General features: G+C 36.4%; 1 protein-coding gene across 1 annotated transcript in view; it reads right to left on the reverse strand.

Annotated features, from left to right (window-relative positions):
- ADGRB3 (adhesion G protein-coupled receptor B3) overlaps nucleotides 1-26,395 on the reverse strand; it is a 452,974-nt gene that overhangs the window by 250,085 nt on the left and 176,494 nt on the right. The window contains exons 3-7 of the mRNA XM_053973447.1: nucleotides 22,707-22,817; nucleotides 17,347-17,508; nucleotides 10,073-10,237; nucleotides 7,036-7,200; nucleotides 5,987-6,151 (exon numbers count right to left, since the gene is read on the reverse strand). Coding sequence (XP_053829422.1) covers nucleotides 5,987-6,151; nucleotides 7,036-7,200; nucleotides 10,073-10,237; nucleotides 17,347-17,508; nucleotides 22,707-22,817 — 768 coding nt within the window. The remainder of the gene's footprint in view (nucleotides 1-5,986; nucleotides 6,152-7,035; nucleotides 7,201-10,072; nucleotides 10,238-17,346; nucleotides 17,509-22,706; nucleotides 22,818-26,395) is intronic.

The raw sequence follows: 26,395 nt of genomic DNA on the forward strand, positions 1-26,395 counted from the left end.
CCCTCGCCCACCCAGATTAGGGGAAGAAGGGGTAGGAGAAGGGGATGGGGAAACAGATTCAGAGGGAGTAACAGATTTTCCGGATGGTTCTTTCCTTTCCCCAACCGAGTTTCGCGCGGGGTCTGATTTTACTACATCCGTGATCAGCAAATGGAATTTAGGGAAGCAGTCATCTATGGAGGGATCCCTACCGATCCCCTCTGCTAGCCTTTTTCCCACTTGCTCCCAAAATTCTGGTTTGCGCGCGTCCTCGGTAGACAGACGGGGGAAAGCAAAGAACAACCACCGGACAAATTTCTTAACTAAATTTTTTGGGTATCGGCCCTTCACCAAAAGGATTTCTTTAACTTGGGAATAAAATTCCTTTTGTTGGGCAGATAGCACGGTCCCCATGCTTCTTCCACCCAAACCACCTCACCCCTGGGGCAGTAAAAAAGAGAAAAAAAAGCAAAAAAACGCAGGCGACTCCAGCGGCTGCCGTTCGTGCTGCGCGCTGCACGTCCCAACCTCGGGAACACGGCCAGCCCTCCCCGTATTAGCTGGACACGTTTCCACGACTAATACTTACCAGACTGAAGTCTCTGCAAAGAAAAGCTGCTACCAGGGTCCGGGGGTCCCGGGAAGTGTTCTTTCTTCTGCCCTCCTGGCTGTGAAAGTTTGCACTTCCTGTCCCACGCGGGACACACTGTCTGGTCCCTCGTGGGCGACGGAGACTTCACTGACGTACTTTGGAGAGCCCCTGCTCTCGGTTTCCGTCCGGCACGGAGCTGTGGTCCGGCGCGGACCGCTGCCCGCTCTGGCTTGGCGGCGGCGCTCCCCCCTTGGCGGCAGCGCGGCCCCTGGCCGGCGGCGGCGGCTCCCGGCGCTGTTCCTGGAGCTCCGCGGTGAACCTCCGTCCACGCAATCAGCTCAGCGCTGGCCTCGGCACCACGTTCGGGCGCCAATTGCGGCGTGGGTTTTTGCTCTCCCCGGCTGCACGCGGCTCTTGGGAGCCCGGCTGTGGCGTAGCTTCCACGTGCTGCCGGGGTTTGCTGCCGCGGGTTCCCGGACACGGCTCCGTGTCTCGGGTGCGTGGGCTGGCCAGCCGCTGTTACCGTGCGCTAGGGACCCGGCAAAGAGGAAGGAATTTGTCCATTTACTCCGTGCTTGGCAGGAACGGTTTATTGGTCTCGTGGCGCGGTTCGATGGAAAGACGCGACCGCTCCCGGCACTCGCATGGGAGAAAAATGGCGTCTGACTGCCGGCGGGATAGGGCTTTACAGAGGGGCGGGACGAGAGGATCCACGGCCTGCCGGCCAATAGGGGCGGCTGCTGTGGTGGTGATGTCAGCAACCGCGACCAACCAGAGAACCCCGCAGGGGCGGGCACCGAGCCGCGGGCTGAGCGGGATCGTGTGGCCAGCACGGGGTTTCCCGGGGCCGGACGGCAGAGTGGTTACAGGAGCGGCACAGGGGTAAGAGCCGGCAGCAGGCAACATGGGGGCAGAAACCGCGGGGGGGGAGCAACGCGGGGGAAACGCGGAATTACAGAACTTGACTTATTTTAACATAAATTAAAAACCCTAATCTAAACCCAAACTCCGGGATGCAACAGAGTGGTACTATATCTGAGTTAAAAAGCCTTGTTGATCCTCAGAACCAGTTCAAGTATTTCTGTAGCTATGGCACAATTAATTCATAACACACCCACAGATAAATATGAGTTTGCTGTACAAAATCATAGAGAACTACTAGAATTTAGAAGCAAATAGCAAATACTGAGGTAAATTTTGCTATCATTGGCAAACAAAAGGCAGACCTCTTTCACTCTTCGTGTGAATCACCAGCATCTTCCCACACAGAGCATGCATTCAAATGTACCACGTTACCTGTAATGATAGGCCTGAATTCATCACACCTAAGCACAAATATTCAACAAATTCAAGGGTCTAGAAGCACAGTCTCCTTCTGACATCTCTGGGAGGGAAGATGTGCATCTCCCAGAGGCAATCAACCCAACTGGGATCTGTGGAAGCTCAGGACAACACACAAAGCAAGAGACACATGCAAGAGACACATGCAGCCTCACAGAGTTTGCCATCTACACAAGCAGATAACAAACATGGGAAAGGGTAACGAAAGGGTGAGACAAGTTAGCCTACAGCACACAGTAGCTCAAATGATGGTAGAACTACAGCTCCTCTCTTGAATCCTAATTCAATGCCCCAGGCAAAATTATCATAAACAAAGGCAATAGGAAAAAAGCTTTTGGATTTCTTATAGAATAGTGTTGAAATCAGAGACAAAAAAAACCAAAAAACCTCCCCAAAGCTTTAATTTTATTATTTAGCTAAATATCATTTGAATTATTTGAATCTTCTCCCTTCTCCTATTCTATCTTATCTATTTAATACTGCTGTGAAAAAAACTTCTACCATTGGTGGGAAATGATTAGCTAGTCTTCAGTTGCTGTGCATTCTTGTCTTTCTGTTAACTAACAAGATAGTCTAGCATTGTTTTCAGTTATACTTTGGTCTAAAGTGCTCCTGTATTAGGCTTTATATTACTGAAAACATGCTTATAAGAAAAATGCTGAGAATCTTTTTTGAGTAAAATCCAGGTAAAGCATTAATATTGGAAACATGTATAGCATTAGTATAGATTTAACTATTAGGGAATTAGGTATTTCTGGAAACCAATACTGTATTGTTGAAACATGATATATTCTTCTGTCTGTCAAAAGAACACAGTCCTATTTCTATAAAAACAAATTTACAGAAGTCTTCTACCCTGTATAGTGCTGCACTTTGGTTTTGGTTTTCCCATCTCTTCATTTTCACTGACATATTTGGTGGAAATTGCCTTATTTCTCTTACACATTCTTCTACAAGTTTCTGATCATCTTGCCATGCAACTCCTTATCAGACGCATCTTTTTTTCTTATCTAGCTGTCTCCATTATTCTTATGGGACAGATATAATGTTCATTCATCTTGTGTAAGTTTTCTGCTGTGACTCCTGAGTGACTAGCTGTTTACAAAATACAGAAGCATTTTTTACTTTTTCTGATTTGTTTCCAATTTTCTGAAGTCATCCTTCACAGAAAAATGTTTTGAGTGCAGAGTAGTGCTGACCTACTAGGAGCAAAGTTTAACTTTAGACATTTAGGATGCAACAAAGCAGCAATAACTGAACCCAAAATATCTTCAGATCTTTGTTTTTCATACCTAGATTATTACACAATGTAAGGACAAAACAACAGTTTTAAAATTTATAGCTGTGATATAAACAAATCATAAAGAAAGATGCACAAAATTTGTTCAGAAACCAAGCTTTTTGAGAATCCAATTTTCAGATAGTTGTTGCGTATAGGTAAAAGCTTATAAAGTGAAGGCCTTGTAAAATCATGGCTCAGGCCTGCTACTTTGGCTAAGCAGAAAAGGATTATGGGAAAGTGACTCAGCTGAATTAGAGGTAGAAAAACAAATTATGTAACTATCGTGTGCTCACATTGTGGTGTATGGTGGTTGGTTGAATTATATTTATTATGATTTTAATCTATGTAGCTGATAACTGGCTAATTGCTTAAAAAGACCAGGTATTTGCAATAAAGCAGCTCTCCTTTGCACCTGCCTGGGGACTCTGCATCACTTTGCACCCTCACCTCACAGACAGCACTTCTGAGTCTGCCTCTCTTAATGCTGCTGAAAGTAATTCAGTCTATGCCCCAGCCACTTGAAGGGAATCACTGAGAAACTACGAAGAGAATTTCATATAATACGCAGATAATGCAGAGTTTAAACTACAGAATGTCCAGGAAAGATTTTCAGTTATCAAGTAAACACTCTGATTGCAAAGCATCTTATTGAAATCAGTCACTCTAATAGAAAAAGGCTTCATTAGCCTTTTGCTTACACAGTTTAAAGCAGCTATAATTTAACTTTTTTTAAGTCTATAGATTTTAGGGTAATACAAGTAGGTGCAGCCTCATACCCTTAACAAAAATATTACATGGTTCTACACACCTGAGGGTCTTGTTTTATGCAAAGCAATGCTAATACAAGAAAAAGGATCACCATTTTAGTTTTCTCATATTTTTCAGTGGCTTACATGGAACAAGAAACCAGTGAGACAAAAATAGCTTTTTTGAGCTATTTCAGGGCTAGGAAGAAATGTATACAAATAATGAAATTTGCTTATACTTTGAACAACTCTTTATAGTACTTTCCAATTTTGCTTCTTCTTTATAGAATGTAAATGTATACATAATTTTATAAAATCTTGGTAAATTATCCACTCTCTACATTTAAATCTGAGACTCTTCAGTAAATGTCAGTTCAGAGGCAAATCAATCTATAATTCATGTCTAATAGTCTGCACAAGCATAGCTTGTTAGAAGGTGTTTTAGGTTAGAGTTTCTATAAGCACACTAAATCTAATCTGAAATTAATCGAGTAAATAAATAAATTCACCACATGGCAAATAAAGCTCTGTGTGCATTTGACTTGTAAATACATCTGTAAAATATTTTATTAACAGCAGGTGGCAACCTTTGAAAATTGGACTGCAGCAGTACAGCTTTACTTTTAAATATACAAATGCAAATTATTTCAAGAAGGGTTTTATAAGCAGCATCTAGTTCATCTGACTTTATTGAGAAGATTCATATTAATCTTCTATTAGTGTTGTGCTTTTTAGAGGAAGCCTGCATTACCTATGGAAATTAGTTTGCTTAGGAATTCAATGCAAATACTATTTTGTACTGCTTTTCAAATAATGAAATTTTTATTAAAATTAAAGAGATCATTTAAAAAGCAAGTTATCTTCTACAGTGCAATGTTATAACTTTCTAACTACAAATAGTCTTTTTGTTGTTCTTCGAATGCAATCACACTAATTGTTCTACTGTACTGCAAATACTTTGAAAACTGTTCCTTGATGTCTGTCAAGGGATAAATATGCTGCCTATTAAATATATGGGATTGATAACATAAAATTCACATCTGACAAATTTCTCATTTCCTGACCCAAAGCATCCCTGCCATTTAAGTCCTTCTCTGACCACCAGAGAACACAGCCAGCAAAAATGTCCAGAAGTAAGATTGCTAGATTGATTTTTTGCTGCTTCCTGGCTTGCAGTTCAGATTACATAATTTCCCAAGTGGGTGGCTAAAACATCCTACCCTACTAACTAACTACTTACTTTTTTATCTTTCACCTATCCAACAATGCATTCTTTTACTTTAGGAAATGTACGTTTACAATAAATACTATCTGATTCACCAGATATTCTTCTTTGTTCTTCATTTTTGAAGAAGCTCAAAAGTACACTTCTATTAGCTTTTACTGGGAAAGACTTAAGTCTGTTGGGAGGACAAAGTAAAGAGTGATAAAAAGCGTTATATTAAAAACGTTATATTTAAGCATTATATTAATGCTTAATAATAGAAAGATGTGTCTTTCAATTACTTTCCTTTTTATAAAATGTGGCTGACATATTCATTCATTCACTCTCTACACTATGGTAAGGCTCACTTTATCTCTTATTTTTACTGCACTGTAATTTACCCCAAATGTATTAGAGATGTCACTTGTACGCTGGACAAAATGAATTCCAAATTACAAAACCAGACCTGATATTCTCAGACACCATGCATTCAAAGAGATTTTCTGTAGGAAATTGTTCCTGCTCCAAATACTATAGGCATTCCTAGGCAATCAATTTCTACTATGTATTTTGCTTTACTCAAAACTTGGTGCATTGCTCATATGTCTAATAGGGCTCATTTGCACCTACCTGCATAAACAGAAATCTTCTGAGAAAACCAGCAATGACTTGTCTAAAGCAAAGCCAGATACAACTCTTTATGGCTATTACTCTACAGGCATTGATCTTGTCTTTCCTAAAGATGCCCATTAAACTAAGCCCTATTGTAGTAAATAATAACAGCAATTTAAATAATAAAAGCAATGTAGTAAATAACAAAAGCAATTATATTTTCATCTCACCAGGACACCTCTGTTCACTGCACCGTCTGACTTCCTCTCCGGTTCCTTCACACTGCTGCCCAGTCACAGCAGCACCTTGACAGATCCTTATCCGCCTCTCCCAGCCACCGTCACAGGACTTGGAACAGCCACTCCAGTGGCCCCACTGGTTCCACTGGCCATTTGCTGTTTGGAAAAATACAATTACAGTGGTGATATGATGACAGTCATAATGGAGAATTACTCTTTTTCAAAATTTATTTGTATAGTGCTGCTGTACAGTAACAATATACATTTACAATATGCCTAAGTACCCTTAAAAGAAACTAAGTAAAAACATTTTTGCATGTGATATTTTAAGATCTTGACTTTTACATGCTCTGGCAGAGCAAATGAGACTTAAAGGTAAGTCCATATAGAACCTACACACCCTGAAAAGCTGCTTTTGTACTGTCAGAGGATCATGAAGTAGTCTCAGCTCAAAAGGGAATCGATTCATATATATATTATGTTCTAGGTTCATGAAAAACTTAAGTGCTTTAGGCTTCAAAAATATCTGCTGAATGTCCTTCAAAGAGCAATAAAACCAAAAAGCTGATGTGTAGCCTTCTTGCAGGCTTTCAGGGAACATTTCTCAGGTTTTGGTTTTTTTTTTTATCATCAAGTAAATAAGAATGAGGTCCCAGGAATCACAGAACTGTTAAGGTTGGAAGGGATCTCTGGAGATCATCTTGTCCAACACCTGGCAGGGCAGGGTCACCTGAAGCAAGTGACACAGGAACACCTCCAGGTGGGTTTTAAATGTCTCCAGAGAGGAACACTCCACAGCCTCCCTGGGCAACCTGTTCAGTGCTCTGCCGCCCTCAGTGTAAAGAAGTTCTTGCCCTGACGTTGACATGCAACTCATTGTAGTCAGTGACTTTTGTTCCAGCCTCGCCGTGGCTGGAGCTGCTCTGGCCCTTGCAGCCTGCCGAGGCCAGCCCGCCCTGCACTCCTGCTCCTGCTCGGAGCTGCAGCCGGGCCGGGCCGGGCCGCGGTGCCCGCCCGCCGCCGAGCCGCTGGCTACTCACCGGTGCACTCGGGGTTGTAGCACTCCCGGCTCTCGGCCCAGGGCCCTCTGCACTCGGAGCCGCCGTGGGCCGCCGCCGTGCACTGCCTGCTTCGCTGCTGGGTGCCATTGGAGCAGGTCACCGAGCACTGGCTCCACGAGCTCCACTCCTGCCACTGTCCGTCCACTGCCGCGGCGGCCACAAAAGAGATGGACACAGCAGAGTTACCAGCGGAGCCAGGCAGGTGACCACAGCCCCTCGGGCTGGGCCCAGCCTGGCTTCTTATGGCAAGCAAATACAGAAACCGACGTTATGAGCTGCTTTAAACTAATATATAACTGTCTTCCTTTTTCTTCAAGTAAAGAGTGTCCCATCTCCTCTGATTGTATAGTGATATAAAAAAGGATAAATAATCATTTCGGTCACACACTGTTTGAAGGGTCTTATTAAAAACAAGGCCTTTTTAAAAAGACTGATCTTTTTAAGCAAAAGTGAGAGCCTTTCTTGTATCATGTAAATAAACCCTAAGCCCTCTGAAGTGATTTATAAGAGCTGCAGTCATAGTTCAGATAGGTCAGATTATAACATTTTTGGTCCTGATGGTGAAACTGGATGTCTTTAGTTGAACAGGAAAAGGAGAACGGGAGTTACCACTTTGCCTCACATACAGTCTCTCTTCTCTGTATTCACAATGCTGAATATATTTTTATCATTCATCCTCCCTGTGAGGGAAATGATCCTAGTTCTTCAACATTCTTTTGAGATAAAATGTAGCAGGACAGAAACTGCCTGCCTGCCTTCCTTCCTTATCAGATATGCTGTTGTGTTTGCATATTGCATAATCTTCTGTCTGAATTTGACAAGTTAAATGTCTAAACAAAATGCAAATGGTGGAAATGGCTCTGTATTTAGTAATTTGTATTAGCCCATGCACTTGAGTTTGAATGAATATTCTCCTGAGTAAAGGTTAATGACTGTTATTAATAATTTTGTATATCAGAAAGCTTCTTGAGGTAAATGAAAATATTAAAAACCAAGGTAATGAAAAAACATAAAGCAATTACGCTTCCATACAAGTTAAACATTATATAGTCAATAATAATAGGACTAGGCAGTATGTTTAAAAACAGGCAAGCATTATGAAATGTGTTATGACTAATCGTGCTAATTCAGGATCCTGCATTCACAGAGATTGTGGCAATCATCAGTTCCTCATTGCCCCTGCAGTTAAATATAATCTCAAAATGTAGGTTCTAATATAATTTTGATTAATACTCATCCTTGAAAACCTGGTTCTATAACTACTAATGCTATATAAGCGCCACCACTCCAAACAAGGAATTTTACTTGGTGCACTTGCCAAACCCTGTTTTCAGGATTCTTCTAAAGGGGACTTGGAATAGCAGCTCCCTAAGCTGATGGTGTTAATATCTAGAATAGAAAGAAGAATCTTAAAGTTAGTGATTAAACATACTGTTCTGTATGGGTGTGTATGGGTTCAGTGAATAATGGAGGTAAACTATTTTGCTAATGTCAGACATTAACAACAGCACATTTCAAAGATACTAGCCATATCCCAGGCCCAGGATCTCAGCACTAGTGAAGTAAAGGAAGAGATTTTCTGAGGCTTTTCCCTGGAGTTCTGCATTAAATATTCCATGTAATGCCTGGTTGTGAACCACTTCTCAATGCAGATGTCTCTGAAGCTATGAAGCTGCACCCTGATAATTTATTCAGAAAGAATAAAATTCAGAAGAAAATGGAAATCTTTCCAAATATGGATGCTAGTTCCACTCATTAATCATAAAAGGTTTATGTGAAGAGGAAAACATTATGGAAATTACATTTCAATGTAATTTCTCTTCAGTTTTATTCATTGCTATATAGTATTATTTAGGGTAGGAAAGATCAAATCAATTATTATACTGTCTTTGGAGAAAACTCATTCTGCGGCTTCTCATATATATTTCATACATCTCTCTTATTTATCTTTAGGAGAAGAGAGCATGTGAGTTTTCTATTTCAGAAATACCCTTAAAAACAGAGAATTCTACATTAAGATTCCCTTAATAAATTGAAAATGCAAATTGCAGCAAATCTTAATATTGAGCAAAGATTTAAAGTGCTAATTTTAAATGTAACAGTCTAGAAGTGCCTTTAAAATTCATTTAGGTACAAATGATGGTTCAAAATCCAGAGTTCTCAAATAATTTTTTGACAGATTAGTTGTAATATCTTTTGTGTTTCTTCACAATGTTGAAGCGAACAGGATGCATTATATATACATGCATTTTGAAAAAGCTGGTCTAAATAAATCACAATCTAAAGACAAAAAGTTGAAAATCAATTTTGTAAGAACACTTTTTTTAGTGATCTTTAATTTTAGTAGATGGGCAGTTTAACATGAAGCCCATGCATTGCTTATTTGGTTAGTGGCAATTTTTTGAAATTGCTTTAGCACATAACTACCAGAAATGAGGCACCTAAATCTGTACTACAAGAACTAAACAGGTATTCAAATAATGTCCTAGCTTGTGTGAGCCTTTCTTTCTGTACACATGTAAATAAATCCATTTTGGATAAATTAGCAATTTAAAGATTATGGTTTCACAAATATGTTTGTCATATGATGAATAAATAATTACAGTGAACCTCTAAGCAAACTGTAATTTGTAAACTGTGTTTTGTATTCTGTAATTCATACAGATATGGGGGACACAAACAATGTGAGCTCTGAATGTCTCTCTTTCAGCCACACGCAGGAAGTTGTTAGCCTTTTGGTTTTCTGAGACCCATCCTGAATCAAGACTTCCTACACAACATACCGTGCCCTACAGAGAGTACCTCAAAGAAACTAAATACTGTTTCATCTGTCTTGAACAGTTGCCATCCTGACTATATACTTTAACCACTACAGTCACAATTATGAACATTATTACTCAAGCTAGTCACTTTGGATAATGTTTTTTTTCCTATGTGCAAAGGGCTATAAAAGAAATCACAAACAACCCACATTAAATGCACTGTAACAAAGCAGAGAGTTGCTGTATGAGCTCACCAGGGCAGAGTGCAATATTGCAAGGTTTGTGCTGTGTTTCAGGTCCATCACATGATCTTCCCCCATACTGGGGAGGTATACATGACCTTGTCCTAGTTCTTTGGCCTCGACCACATGTGAATGAACACAAACTCCAAGGTGACCATTCCTCCCAAACGCCATGTACTGCAACAAACCATACAGATTTTAACCAGAAACAGACACACAAGTAACAAAAGGATTTCAAAATAAACAAGATCAATATTTTAAATAGGAGTTATTTTGCCACCTTCAAGGAAATCAGTACATAGATAAGCTTTATCATAGGAAAACACATACTTCTTAAAACTTAGTTAATATTAATTTAATAATATTTTCTCTAAATTATATTTAAGAAATATACTTTGAAACATTATTCTCTAATCTTTAAACTAATCTCACTATCACAGTTTCACTTCTGTTTCACTTGACTGTTTTACACAAGATGACTTTCCTTTTCAGAAGTTAGTTATGACACCTTTGGTCTCTGACTTGATATATTTAATAGCCCTGATTTTCAGGAGGTTTTGTGAAAATCGAGCATATATTTTCTGTATCAAGGCAACTCTAAAATCTAGAAGCAATCAAAATTAAGCTTTCTTTTGAAATTATAGAAATAAATTCAGTAATTTATTACTATGTCAATATCACAAATTGGGGCAGCAATCTTAACATTTTTTCAATTGTTTAAATTCTGGTGGAAATATGGCGGCAGATGTACTTGATCATTGTCATCAAAAGTTCCAAGACCACATAAATAAAAGAGATGTATACCATTTCCTTACATGAACATATTCATTGATTTAACAGACATTAATACATGCTTTACTCTTGGAAAAACATTCAACAAACAGCAAATACATTCAGAGTTCACAATAAATTACAAACTTACACTACTGTTTTTATATACAAATATTTTATAATATTAATATAAGGAATCATAGAAGATGAATCTTTCTCTACTTTAGGCATTTTCTACTATAGGAGAAACTTATATACAATATCCATGTGAGCTTACATACTATATTCAATCCCTTTACAGAAAAATTCAGTGAAATTTTTGTAAAGTTCTTTGCACATACATTCGTAAAACAGTTCTATATAAATTGAATAATACTGCAAGGCAAACTTTACCTATTTTTCTTCCGCTTTAATAAGAGCAGTTGCACAAATTTAAATTGGGCAATGTCAGAACAGGAATGTAGTGATGAGAACTGCAGTAATATTAAGCATTTAAGAGAAATCCAAAGACTTAGTATCCAGACTGAACATCTCACTCGGTACCACATAATTCTGTTTCTGAAGCACTGTCTGTTTGAAGGGTGTCTGGAGGGGCAAACTGTGTATAATATCTGAGTGTATCAGTAGTAATGATTCACAACATTACAGAAGAAATAGATTTTCTGTTTTGTCCTCACTTTTTTTCATGACTGTAAAAAAGCTTCTCATATATAGGTTTCCTTTGCCCTGAAGGCACATATCCCCTGCCCAAATACAACCCTTTTCTTGCAGGAATCAGAATAACATTTCCTGAGGTGAAATTCAATTGCAAGGCTGTGGAAGGACATTCAGCTCCCTGGCACATTATCACAAATTCATCAGTAAGATCAAGGGAATTTAGCAAGTAGGTAAGTTATATTGCCTTTCATTTAAAGTAAGAAAAATTGTCATTTCAGACACTATGTTGAGATAAAAAGTTTGTTAGTTAACTTCTGAGAAATTGTACCTGACAGAAAATGTCAAACTTTATTCAGGGAAGATTTTAACCCACTGGACAGCAGCTCAATCAGTGAAAGGTTTTCATTTGGTCACGTAAAAATGGTCAAAAAGAATACATCCTACATCCTTATTATCTTACTCTAAATATCATATCCATCTGCATTATATTAAAAAAAATAACCCCCAGGAACAGTCCAAATTAAAGTGACAGATTTTAGTCTAGTTAGTTTAGAAACCTTGATTAATTCTGACATTTTTCTCAAAACCAGAAAGTCTTGCACTTCTAAAAATAGTAAATTTTTGACTATACCTGCCCATAACGTTTTTAGTTTAATCTGTTCTCCACAAGTACTATACTTCTACAGCTGCCTTGATTCAGCTGTATAATCAAAATATTTTTTTTTCTCATTGGCAAGGTATTAGATTACGAGTCCAGACACATCTCTAAGATTCCCAGTTTTTTATCATATGAGCAAAATTAATGAGAAAACAGTTTATCAGATCAGATTCCAAATAATAACCAGTAGTAACAATGACATAATTTCATCTCCTGATACCACAACGGTTGATTAAAATGTTCAGATGCAACAAGATTTTTAAAAAGTATAAAACTTAGCTAAACAAAATTAATCCAAATTCTAAAAAGATTATTCTCTAGAAAAATAATAAATTGAAAAGGTCTTGACTCTATTTAGACATAGAGTGTTTTTTTTCAGGGCACATGCAAGTTTAAGCCTATTGCTTAATTTGGAATTTTGATTCCATGCTGTCAAAATATTCTAAGTTAGTTGTCTTTCTTTGAGAACTAAAAAAATATGTGCTGAATGGCTCTTTAAAGGTACTGTCTTTAACCAAGAGGATGTGTATTTCTTTGGGCAAGAGTTGACTACATGCTAGCAGCAACAGAGAACAATTCCTATGTGATTTTGGAACTAAACATAAGCCAAAACAAAATGTTTCATTTTGGGTGGACTGAAAACAGCCTCTATCTATTTGTGGTTTAAATTAAGCTGTGCCAAAAATCATCTTCCATGACAATTTTATCTCATTAAGTAAAACTTTCACATCACCTTCTTGCATTTATAGACTTTTATATCTGAAACTAGTAGTCCAATAATAAAATCAAGGATGGAATAGGCATTACACTAAAACAACACATTACAGAAATGCACAGAATTATCCAGATTAACTTTAAAAGATCATCTTAATTTAAAGTTTCTTACCCCTGATTTTTCTTTCTGGTATTTTATTTAACACTATTTTCTAAATGCAAAAAAATCCCCTATAGCATCTGATGAATTATAGCCAGATGAGCTATGCCAAATTACACCAGATGGAGAGCTGGCCCACAGAGGAGTTACTGTTTTCTATAACACAGTTTCAGATGCAAGATTCATTATTTGGGACAAAAATATTCAGATTATTGACAGCTTCTCTGTCAAAAACATTGCTAGCACAACAAGTTTGGATTACTGCAAAGCATCTTTTCCATCTCTCTGCCACTCTGTGAACCTAATCATGTTTAAGTGAACACCCACAGTGTTCACAACACACAACTGCTGTGAAGTGGAAGGAGGCGTTAGGCCATGCTGGCCTTCATCCTACAAACATATTTTGTGAGATTTTTACTGGGGTTTAAATACTTTTGATTTGTTCAGCTTTAAATTGAAGATATATTGAAACAAATATGACCATCGTCCTAGTGCAGGTAGGTCCAGTATTGTTTATTATCTTCATCAATGACACAGACAGTGGGATTGAGCGCACCCTCGGCAAGTCTGCAGACAACGCCAAGGTGAGTGGTGTGATTGACAAACCTGAGGGACAGGATGTCATCCAAAGGGATCTGGACAAGCTGTAGAAGCAGGCCCATGTGAATGCTGTTAGGTTCAACAAGGTCCTGCACATGGCTTGGGGGCAACCTGGTTTCAACACAGGATGGGAGATAAAGGGATTGAGAGCAGCCCCGCAAAGAAGGACTTCAGCCTGCTTGTGAATGAGATGTTGGACCTGAGCCAGCACTGTGCATTTGCAGCCCAGAAAGCCAACTACATCCTGAACTCCATCAAAAGTATCATGGCCAGCAGGGTGAGGGAGGAGATTCTTCCCCTCTACTCCACTCTGGTGGGACCCCACCTGGAGCACATCCAGCTCCGGGATCCTCAGCACAGAAAGACATGAACCTGTTGGAGCTGGTCCAGGGCACTGCAACAGAGATGATCAGAGGGGTGGAACATCTCTCCTATGAAGACAGGATAGGAAAGTTTGTGTTGTTCAGCCTGGAAAAGAGGTCTCCATGGAGACCTTATTGTGGCCTTTCACTGCTTAAAGGGGGTGTCTGAAAAATATGCAGACAAGTTTTTTGTCAGGCCCTGTTGCAATAAGATCAGGGAGAGAAAAAAGGGAGGTAAGTAAAACTATTTTAGCAAATAACACCAGCTAAAGTATAGCATTTGAGAAGACAAATGTTTGGAATTGCTTAGTGTATTCCTGCTCCTTCCATGTGTTGATTTACCCATAAGCCTGAAAATGCTAAGCTACAGCTAGATTTTGTGGCAAAAGGTGTTCAAGGCAATGGGGGAAGGAGAAACAGAAGCTGAGATGATCTTCAGGCATGGAAATCCCATGTTCTTTCCCCTTAAGTTTTAGCTGTGTTAAAAATTCTTCACTAAACTGAAATGAATCAGCAGCACTGCAGTAATGGATCTGGAGGTATCTCCACTCACAAAAGAACCAGTGACAATAAAAGATACCTGAGCTATGTTTTGTTGTCTACTATGTTGCACTTCTCTAGAATACTATTGGTCTGAAAAAAATATAAATAACCCAAAAATTATGTAAAAAGTGGTTCCTTCATTATTTTGCTTGAAATATCAGTAATACTATTTTGAAATTTAAATACCTATTTGAATACAACATGTATATGAAGCTGGTAAATCCCATTTTCCAAATTTTCCAGGACACTGAGATCACAGAGAAATATGTTCTCTAACATTCCAGTGTGTATCTTGGGCAGCATATAAAATATGGTAAAGTATATATAAAAAATACCTAAAGGCAGTAGACAAAATAGTCTGAAAGCTTTGCATTAGTATTTGCAAGTTTAACAGGTTCCTTTGAAGCCTATGGATAGATGCATGAAGTACATAATGTCATCCTGCATATTTTTTTATGTTAAAGGAGCAACTTTTTGATTAGGAAACATTCCAGCTCTCATAATGCCCCCACCCTCTTCCTAATCATTTTGTCTGTTTTAAATACACTAGTATACAGACCTTTTTTTTTATTATTTTAATGGATGGACCAGGGATAATCCTATGAACTCTGCAACTTTCTGAGTCAGGATACATAATAGAATGAGGACAGAGGATATTTGGGCTAATAATTAAAGGGGTGCTTGAAAAATTAATTGATCAGTGCCTAGGAAAAGCATATTTCTAAATTGCTAATCTTGCACATTGCTACACAGTAGTGACCCTGTAGTCAGACAGAGAACAACACAAATTAATAAGATTATTGTAACTGCATGGAACAATATGCAAGATTAAGCCCAGAAAACTGATTGTTTAGGAAAAGTAACTCAAGATACATAGAGATTGTCAAAATCAGCTGTGGTGAGTGCAGTGCAGACACTAAGAATTTGTACCCAGATACTGGGTGTCTGGAAACAAAAGCTGTATCCTGAATTGTGAGGATATAAGGAAACAGCTCCTTTGTGACCTGAGAAATATAGAGCAGTGCTTTGGAGTGAGCATTGTTAAAAATTTGTTTGACCATAACATATCTAAGAATCAGTTTTTTTCCTGTTTAAATTTGACAGCAAATTAATTACTGTGGCTTTTGCATTGCTTGGATTTTTTTTGTTTTGTTTTGCCTTGTTTTTGTATGAAAACTTAATATCCCTTTCTGGAGATAATGAAGATAAAATTCTGAAAATTAGGAGATTTAATCCTCTTTCCTCTTAGTTAATACTAATTAGCAAGAAATCAGGCAGAACTCATGGTAAAAGGTGGACTGTGTTTTCATGTTCATTCTTCACATAGTTTCAAATGAATATTTAAATCTATCTTTGATTGTTTGCAATGTTTGTTCATTTCTTTTACAGTTCTCCTCTTTCACTCCTTTTTTGTACTTGAGAGTTCTTTTGCAGTATTTCCCACCTCTGGCACAATCTAAGCAACTCTAAATGCTTTAGAAATACCTACCATTTTTGTATGGAAACACTTCCATATGTAAAGTTCTACCACTTCTAAAGTATTAAAATTCAGCTCTAACTAGGCATTTCTACTCATAAATACTAGAAAATTTCATGTGAATTGATTAACTTAAGCACAATAGAAAACATTAGGTGTTGAGAGCAATTCTTGTTACCATCATGCATCATCTAGAGACAATCTTGTAAGTTGATTTTCATTACAGAGGCTCCCTAAATGCTTATGATGTTGATACACAAACTCTGATGGGATCACATTCACTTCCCATTGGCTATTTTTCAACATACAGTAACAACATGAGTTTGATTCTACATATTACTGTTCATTGAGATAAAGTCCAAAAGTTCTCTGTGTATGACAATACAGTTTACTTCAAAAATGTACTGAGCTTCCCCAGAAGCTGAAGATGGCTCACCACCCTCTTGAGATCAAATGTTACAGAGACTTGAGGAATTTGTACTGAATTTGTACTATATACCATCTGAAGGATAGTATATAGTCTTTTTTTTTTTTGCATTTCATTCACAGCAGAGGAAAAATAATGTAGTCATGGGGCATGTGCCTTCCCTCTTGCTTCCCATCATAGATTAATCAGATCTACAGGTAGAGTCTAAAGAAAGATGTGCCCTTTCAGCAACTTACTTGAATATGCCTGTCTCTTCTCCTTAGTGTATACCTACTGCTGAACTCCAACGATGTCCAGATCTCTCAGACAAAAGGAGTAGGAAAACTGTGATGCAAGACACTGATGACCTTTACCGTGTGGCAGATGTAAGAAAGTTACTTTTGTCTGATCTTTTTGCCTTTGATATGTAGCTGCTGCCCTTTCTTGCCAGAACAATGTAAAGGGAAGTCCATGAAGACATAACCATGCATAGACCATTGTCTGGCCCATTGCCTAAAGAGAGTATTCTAAATGGGAAAACAATTGCAGTGTCAAATAATATATGTTAACCCACCCTCTTAATTAGTCTCTGCTCCTTGATGTATTCATTATCTGGATTTCTTCCCTAGTTTGTCTTTGTACTCATGCTACCTTCTCTTTTCTGAGTGAAAATTAGAGAATATAGACTTTTAGAAAAAATGAAACTGTCAGTAAAAAGGTGCTCTTGTTCCATACCTTGACTGTTCTGAAAATAAATTAATAACCTACATGAAAAAAAAAAATCACAGGTGAATAGAATTACAATTCTCTGTTTTAATTGAAATGCCCCTATGAAATCCATGTTAATAATAATAAAAAAAAATATATATCGTTTCAAATTCTTATCATTATACAGTTCAAAAACATCCACAATTTTATTTATTGGCTGCTAACACTACCTGGACAGAGGGCAGTGTTATTGCAAACCCTTGATTCTCTTAAAGGGCCGCTGCAGTGTGTCCCGTAAGGTGATACACAAGTTCTGGTTCGCACCTGCGACCCTTGACCACAAGTAACTGAACACGTACTCCACTGGGCCCACTCTTCAACACCAGATTCACCTGTATTCAAGACAACAAACAAACATGAATATAGGCATAAGTATTAATGACGCAGCTTTTTGAGGTTTTTTTTTTTTTTTGCTGAAGCTCATTATCGTCCACTCTTAAAAATCAAAGATAAAGGTACCACACCAAAATAAATATTTAAAGGTTTATGGAGTAAAGCAGCTGTGAAAATGTGCAATGAATAGAAAACAAGGACACCTACAATGCTGCAATCACATAACGCCTGTCAGAGGGGAACACTTTGATGTCTTAGCATCATTTACAACTTTATGAGAACTACTGCCCTTCAACACTTCAGAAACAACACTACACTCAGGATCCTGTAAGAACAGACAACTCTTTTTACATAATAGCAAAGGATTTGTCTTTGATATTTATACTTATCCCTCTAGAATTAAGGCTCAGTAACAGTTTAAGGAGCCCTACCAGTAAGGGAATTCCAATGAAAAAAAACCCAGACAAACCAGCCCCTAATGTCTTAGATTTTCTTCAGCAGAGTCATATAGCATTTGAATGAAGTTCCCTGACAAAGAAAAGCATTTTGTTTACTAAAATTTAACCTGAAATGTGGGATGGAAACTTTCATAATTTGCTGCATAAATTTACTCCTTGCTTTTGACCTACAGGTATGCTGAATTCTTGGGCATGCCAGACTTTATTACTGCACGTAATATATACTACTATGTTCAAAATTGTCAGATATGATTTATTAATATCAATAAATATATAAGTATGTTAGAAAAGAGGAAATTTTCCTTAATTTTTGAGAGATAGAATATTAATTTTTTTTTTTTTTTTTTGAAAGCAAGTAGTGCATAAAGTTTTCTTGCATGGATGCTCTGGAAAGAATGCCTGAATTTAATTCTCATGAACAGCTATACACACAGTTCTGGAATTCCTTTCCCAAAGGAATTCCTGTTCAGAAAAATAGATCCCTTGAGTATTCTCAGAAAGCAAATGCAAAAATAATGTGAATATACCTCACTGAACAATTTGAGTAAATAACTGTTCATTGATGTTTAGCTTCTTCTGTTAAAATTCAGCATGTAATATAAAATGGCAGCTGAAACCCTTACTGCATGCTTGATTTTTAAGTGTAAGTCCTTTTTGAAACAAATGGGACTTTCTCTTTTAAAATCAGTGGCATGATAAAATCTGCAGACTTGAAGAGCTTGCTTGAAATTTCAGTTATCTCAATATACTTCTAGTCTTCCAAAAGTTCTGATACTGATCACAGTCGAGGGACTGTCTAAAAGCAGGAATATTCTGGTGCTATCTTCCAAGAATGCAGTAAATTACATACTATTTTTTCAAACTGTACTCTATAGCAAGAATCTGTAAGTCTCTCCAAGTTGTCTTTCTTTTGGTTGTTTTTTTTTTCCCCCGAGGTCAAGCACAAAACCTTTGCAAAATGATTGTTTCTGCTAGACTTCTAAGATTCAATTCTGAGGCTACTCAATGCTTAAAAAAAAAAAAAAAGAAGTGCTTCTTATTCAGTAAAAAGACAGAATGCATTATAATTAGCACACAAACCCCTCTGTTTTTAATAAAATTTTATGCAATTCTAAAAATTTATATGGAAAACCACAAAATTATGAGATTTCTACATACAAAAATTCAGCAGTGGTTTTTGTAGTCCTTTTCTTTATTTGTTAGGTGAAAAAATGACAAAAAATCACTGATTATTGTTTTAATAGTTCTTGTGACATGAATTTAGCACTTTGATTAGGCAGTTAGATGGCTTAGGTTCAGGTTAGATGATATAACATGCTAAATATATTTAACATGTATGTAGACATTAACAATTATAAAATATGTACTATATGCATGGTAAAAAGACTTGTATTACTGTGGATTTCTAGGCTAATACTTTTTGTCTTTTTCTACATGTTTGAAGTTTGACTTTGTTAAAATGGTTTAGATAAAAGGTCAAGCAGCAGAAAAAGTCTAAAGTATGTTTCTCAAGATGTTCCTCATTATGTAAAATGGTTAAATATACTCAATGCAAACCATCCATTATGCAACACCAACATGTTGACAGTGCACAACTGATAAAATACAGAAATCAAAAATTTAAATTTTTTTTTTTTATATATTAAAGTGATAAAAATGTTACTCTTAACCCTTGGAATATGATGGAAAATAGCAGCAACATGATTATTAGGCTGTTTTCAGACTGCTATGTAAATGTATTGAGTGAATTTTGAAATTGGTATTAATTGTTAGAAATTCTGAGAATATATGTACTGTTCATTTACAAAAAGCATAATCTCTTTATATATGTCATCATATGTAAAGAAGGCTTAAACATTTGCTGGAGGAAGATCCTCCATATTAACATGATGTACAGTGCAAAAGAGCAAAATGAAGACAAAATAAAGAACACACTTATCCCACCAGCTGCTTTGCTTCCTTTTATATAATGCATTATGATCTTTTTTGCAATTTTTAATTTTTCAGAGTATTTTATTTTTCAGAGTATTTTATTTTAGGATGATTATTACTTATTTTAAAAGATTTAAAAGAAGGGAAATATCTTCACATGTATATAATTGTTAATTTACCATTTTTATTTCAGCACATAAAGACTGCTATATTTTCTAGAATAAATCTAGGTTGAGTATATAATCTGCAAATATATCTTCCATTGTTTGCTTTTCTCTTATCCATTCTTTTTCTTTTCTGAAATGAAAATTTTGAAAGGGCTACTTTTTATTTACCTTCTTGTTTTCTGTTATTTGAGAACTCTTACATTTTTATATCAATCATAATCTCAAATTATATTTTAGCAAGCTACCAAACTATTCTCCCCTGATGCTTGACACATAAGAGGAAACATAACTTACTGTATGGAAGGCCTCATTGATCTGTGTAAAACTTACCTGCATTATACTCTCTAAATCCCATAACACCTAAGGGAAGGATCAGTCCAAACACATAAAATGACAAATATAGAACAAGAAATTATTCACACATTATTTTTTAAGAAATGTTTTTACTGCTTCATAATACTCTCCAAAACCAGAAAAATGCATATTTTAATACCACATTTTAACACTATTCCATTCCCAGCAAAATTAGTGGATTAAGTCCACTATTTGAACAATATTAAATGCTTTTCATAAATATTTTCCAGTACATTTCTCTATTCCTATCTCTCTGCCTTTTAAAAACATACAAACATTTTGTTGCACTTTTGTATCTGTTTTATACAAAATAAAATATCAAGGCTTAAAATATAAAACCCCATAAACTCAGTAACCAATTACTAATAATATTTCTTAGTGGATAAATTAATGAGATAGATATGTTAGAAAAAAACCTTATGCATCAGTTTAGGAAGATATCACAATCATTTTATTGCAAGAAAAATGAATGCATTACAGGTGAAGAAAATATGCAATGACCACTACAAAGGAAAAACAAAATGGAGAGATGAAAATTAGTATGTCCAGAAAGAGCACAAGTATTACTTAAAATGTATTAACCTGCAACATGGAAAATATATATTTCCCCAAATTTCGGCATCATAAATTTATATGCTTATGCATCTCACATGCTTTCAGAACAGGACCTTGAAAACCAATCCTGTATAATTTTGAACGCTCATCTCCCACTCCACACACACAATGTATTGGAAGGTGATGCTATAAGTGCTGCTTTTGTAATGCAGCTCTGTAACACCCAGAATAGATGCACTGCAATGCATGACTAAAAATTATCAAATACAAGATTTGCGTGATGAGTTTTAAGGATTTATATGGGAAAAAAAAAACCCAGATAATTTTATTGATTTTTTGAGTAATTGTATGAATTCAAGAAGCAGCATAAAAGCAAAGGTGTTATTCTATGTAGTAAGCAACTAACATTATATATCTGAGCTAGGTATGTAAGTGATAAGTTCTACTTTCCTAAACAAAAACTGCATGGAGACCTAGAGAATTCTAGGCTCCCTTCTTCCAGAATTCTAGGCTCCCTTCTTCCACTGCATTTGCTTACAGTAGTACCTGGGAGTTAGCCATAAAAGCAATCCTATAGATTAATATGAAGGAAACAAACTTTTTCCCATTCTAAATTTGTTATCAAACAGATCTACACTGATTGGCTATACATGTACTTAGATTGCTTAATATATCTACTTCTGCAAATCTGTTAAGTAAAGCACCCTACCACTAAGGAAGTCAACATGCAACATAACTAGAAGCAATTATAGCTCTTTTACTGAAGTGCATAAAAACTGGAAGCATTATGTACGACTGATGCAGGCGTATATTCTAGGTTAGTTACTATGGGATACAGAGGAAGTTGTTTCAAATCCATACAAAAATTATGGGGCACAAAATCCCAACTCAGTAACTTACTGGAATGAAGTGTCTAAGGTACCAATAAAGAGTTAGCTTTTACCAACAGATATATGGGTCATTAATGGAGTCAAAATGGGCAGTAGTTTTGGTGTATAAGAGCTTAATTGAACTCACCACTAAAATTTTATCATTCACCTCAAAGACAGCTGTGGTAACTGTTGGTAAACAGGCTAATCAGGCTTTTTTTTTTTTTTTAATTCAGTTCCAGGTTTCCCATATCATCTTGGTATCTTTATATAAAGAAGATGAAGTTGCTCAAACAAAATTAGAAAATATGTTTTAGATGAAAAACTGTTAGATAATTTGCACATTCAATTAAAAACTACTTACGGCCAATTTCATTTAGCAATTATGAATCTGGAAACTAGAGAACAGAGCATCGTGCTGGGCCAAAGATAGTAAATGCTGAACGCATGCACATTAAAGTCACCCCAGTAATTAATTAATTTGATAAAAGCCTAAAGCTGGGATTAGACAGTCTATTTATAAAGAAATTCTGAAGCATGTTCTTAACATCTTTGAAAAAAAGTTAACATGTGACAGTAAGCTGTCCTGTGTTTTGTACATGTGAGACTGCTTTTACTACTAAAGAAATTCATGTTTACACTAAATGATTCACTATTCACATTCACAGTGCATGTTTTTGCATGATCTACCTAATTCTTAGCTACTTTATTTATGGACTTTAACTGGTGAAAAAAAATAAATGATTCAAAAAAAGTATCAGCTTAGAAAACTGACAAATATGCAGCAAAAGATTATGGAAACATGCAGTGGTCTTGCTAAAATTAACAACAGTAAATAGAAAAAATGTAACTGATGTATTACCAGTTTGTGCCATAAATTTAGCAGCATCAGCTTGTTCCTGAGGGACCCTTTTCTCATGAACAGATCGAGGTCGCTGACTTTTAATTGTATGATCTCCCATCATTCCAAATTCTAAAGACAGAATAAAGGTATATGAAAGCTTGTGTGTAGACATTTCTCAAAAGTCACATACTGTCTCATGCAATATGTTCCTAAACATACCTGGAAGTTGCTGGCAAGAGTCAGGCAAGTGATCATGGCAGTTAACATCAACTTAACTTTGCTACACTCAGCTTTCAATAAATACTTAAATTTGTGTCTGCAGATTTGCCATTATGATTTTATTTTATGAACCAACATTCATTGTAGTGACACATTCTATAAATCAGCTGTATGACACGGGACAAAAACAGTTACTCAAATGCAGACATTCTATTCCTTTATTTTAAATCTGTGCAAACCACACCAGAAAATGACTGTAACAGTGTTAGACATTGCTGTTCTGTGGCAGAGCCTGCTGCTTCTCCAGAGGACTTCTACTTCTGCACTCATCTTTCAGGCTGATGAAGCTTTCAACAGAGATAAAAAGTCATCTTTGGGAATAGTGGCAATGGGAAATTATAAAAATTTAGCCAATGAACTGTTTAATTTTTAGGCTGAATACTGCAGAACAAGTGCTTGTGATTTGTTTCCTTCCTGAAACCTCCAAGTTAAATAGACTATAGATTGTATCTTATTCTCCACATTGATTTTAATAGAGAAAACCTATGAAAAATCAGTGACATCAAGCCCCAGAGTGTGGGAGACGAGTGCTTTAGTTGTTTATCCTGTTATCACTGCTGTCATTTTCCCTCTCTTCTCCTGTGCAAACTTCCTAGACTTCCACCTTAGCTCTACTTTTCATTTCTGTAATGAAATGCAGAAAGTCTTTTGCACTTCGAGGGGGGACTGCTGTGTCTTCAGCACAGTTCCCTATGATCCTCCCAGGCACACACAGCTGTCTGCAGCTCAGTGCTAAATATGCTGTAAAAAAACCCCAAAACTGGGACTCTAATTCAGGAAGTGTCTGCTGGGAAATGTGGGTTAACATTGAAACTACTTCAGCTACAATCACATAAAGTTTCTGATGAGGCAGAAGGTGTCTGAAACACAAGGAACACAAACATTAAAAAATATCTTTCTGGTGGAAGGTTACCTTGCAAATGCAAAATTCAGAAATCTCCCCAATTTGTAAAGGCATGAAGATAATAAAACTTACCTTTCTGCCTCAACAACCACAAAACATTGTATGAGATGTAAATATCCCTAATAAATATTATTTTCAAATACATTGTCTTGATAAATCATTAAAAACATTAAAATTTCTATTTAAAGAAACAATAAAAGGTAAACTTATTTTCAAGGGATCAATCAGAAGAAGGAGATTTTTTCCTTTCTAGTAAACTATTCATGTATTTCTCTAAATTAACGTTTCTTTTTGTAAATATTCATTAGTGGCACCACTTAAAATATAAATTTAATTATTCATTTGAGAACAGCAATGTAGTTCACATTCTAAAGAGAATATTTGAAAATATAATTAATAAAAAATATTTTGAGGATTAAACATTCAACATTTTAATACATCCCAGAAATAAATATAAGATAATTAAATTATATATATATACACATGCAAATATATAATATATATATGTATGTGTATACATACACATATATGTGTTAAAAATTTTATGAATAAATTTTTACAAAATACACCTCTTCTACAGCTCCTCTGATTTAAGATAGCTCTTTATTCTGTGGAAAATCTCTTATTACAATTAATATTCTAATACAAATCGTGATTTGAATATTTTTACAATTTTTACAAGGTGCAGTACAGATGACACATTTAAACTGTAATTAATAGCATGGTAATGGCAGGAGACTTTACATTGCTCTTCCCCCGAAGAGGCTGTCACAGCAAGCCATGCTTACTCTGAGTTTGCTGCCTGCATGATCTCTGCTTGTCAGGAAATTTAGAGGGTATGGCACCATTCTTGCAGAAGACTTAGTTCTACCTTTTAAGTTACAGAGTGCAATAATGGGAGACCTTTGCTAGAGGAAGGCTTTCCAGAGGCATACAGGGAGGTGGTGAATGTTCTGGTCCCAGTCCTGCAGCATCATGTGCTGGGTGTGGGCACATGCAGTGTCCTGCAGGGCAGAGACTGCTGGTGAAGAGGCAAAGGGACGTCTGGGAGCTCAGTTCTCTGCATTGTGGATAATACCCCATGTAGCTCCAGTCATAACGATGGAGTTACAAATACCACTGAGCATGATTATAATGCCTCGTTTTTTTCATTTTTCCACTTAAGCAGCAACACATTTTCAACTCACTTCAGCTATTGCTGATGGTTTTTGAGATGCACTTTTCAGTTAATCTCCCTTTGATATACTAAGCATTTATATAGCAAGTATATTTATATAGCAAGTATATTATATAGCAAGATAAATGTTTCATTACCCAAATAAAAATATTTTTATAAGTTTTGCCCAAAAAATGGAACCAGACTTATGCAATGCTCTTATTTTCATATTCAGCTGAAGTATTTAACCAAATGCCACATGAGAACAAAAGCGGTACCAGGAAATGCAATGTTCTGGCATGGGTGAGGCCTCATTACAATTCAGGCCTCATGAGAGAAGAAAAAAAAAGGGTCAAGTGCATTTTTGTAACAGGATCAGAAATGTCCACTTCCTGTGTATAAGTACAAATAATGGTTGCAAAATTGTTTAATCCAAGAAGCTTAAGAGTAACACATTTTTATGGAGCACTTTTAATATAATATCTTACTTAAGTTTACAATAAATACTAAATAGAATGAAACTTTCCTTCATTTTCAGATCCTAGGTAATAAACACAAAAGGCAAACCCATTATGCAGTTTTGGTTTGGTTTTTTTTTTCCCTCAGTACTTCACAGAGAAGCAGTATCTAAATGCTTTCTGGGCTGGAAAAGCATTTTAACCCAAGTCAGCCTAGATTATGACTAAATGGCACAGAAATTTCAAGGATTTGTTTGTGTGGGAAATGTGGTAAGAACCATCCTAATGTAGGCAGTATCTGGCATAGAGACCTCCTGCAAGGTCAAGTCAGCATGATTCAAGACCTGATACCTGGATATAATATTGGATATTTGAACTGGTGTTCTGAGTAAATTAATTTTTATCATTCTCACTCTTCTTACCTAGTTCTTGCTGCTGAAAATAAGTTTTCTAACCCAGAAGAAGGTATTTTTGTAGACATTAGTTTCTGAAGAGAATTTTTTTGGTGATGTCTGTCCTAAATTTTATACGGGTGAAACAGGACAGTTCTTCTCTGCTTTTATCTCTAACATTGATATTAATCATATTGTTTCATTAAATACAGGGGGAAAGCAAATCCTTTCAGCAACAAATAGGTGCATGGTCTAATTCAGAAATCGACAGTGTGACTCTAAGTTAGGCCTGGAAACATGCAAGGGTTTTAAGCCTTTTTATTACATTGTTAATGCTATGATCTACGCAGCATGAAGATAAAACCCATAAATATCTCAGAATGTAAATAAAAATAACATTATGGGGAACCTTGAATCATTTTAACCAGACCAAGACTTAAAACAAATCATAACACATTCCAAACATTTGTGGTAGAAAACCTGAGGTTTAGCTATCTGATAAAAGAATTTATTCTGCT

The sequence above is a fragment of the Vidua macroura genome, chromosome 3 (assembly GCF_024509145.1).
Source record: "Vidua macroura isolate BioBank_ID:100142 chromosome 3, ASM2450914v1, whole genome shotgun sequence".
Taxonomy (NCBI): domain Eukaryota; kingdom Metazoa; phylum Chordata; class Aves; order Passeriformes; family Viduidae; genus Vidua; species Vidua macroura.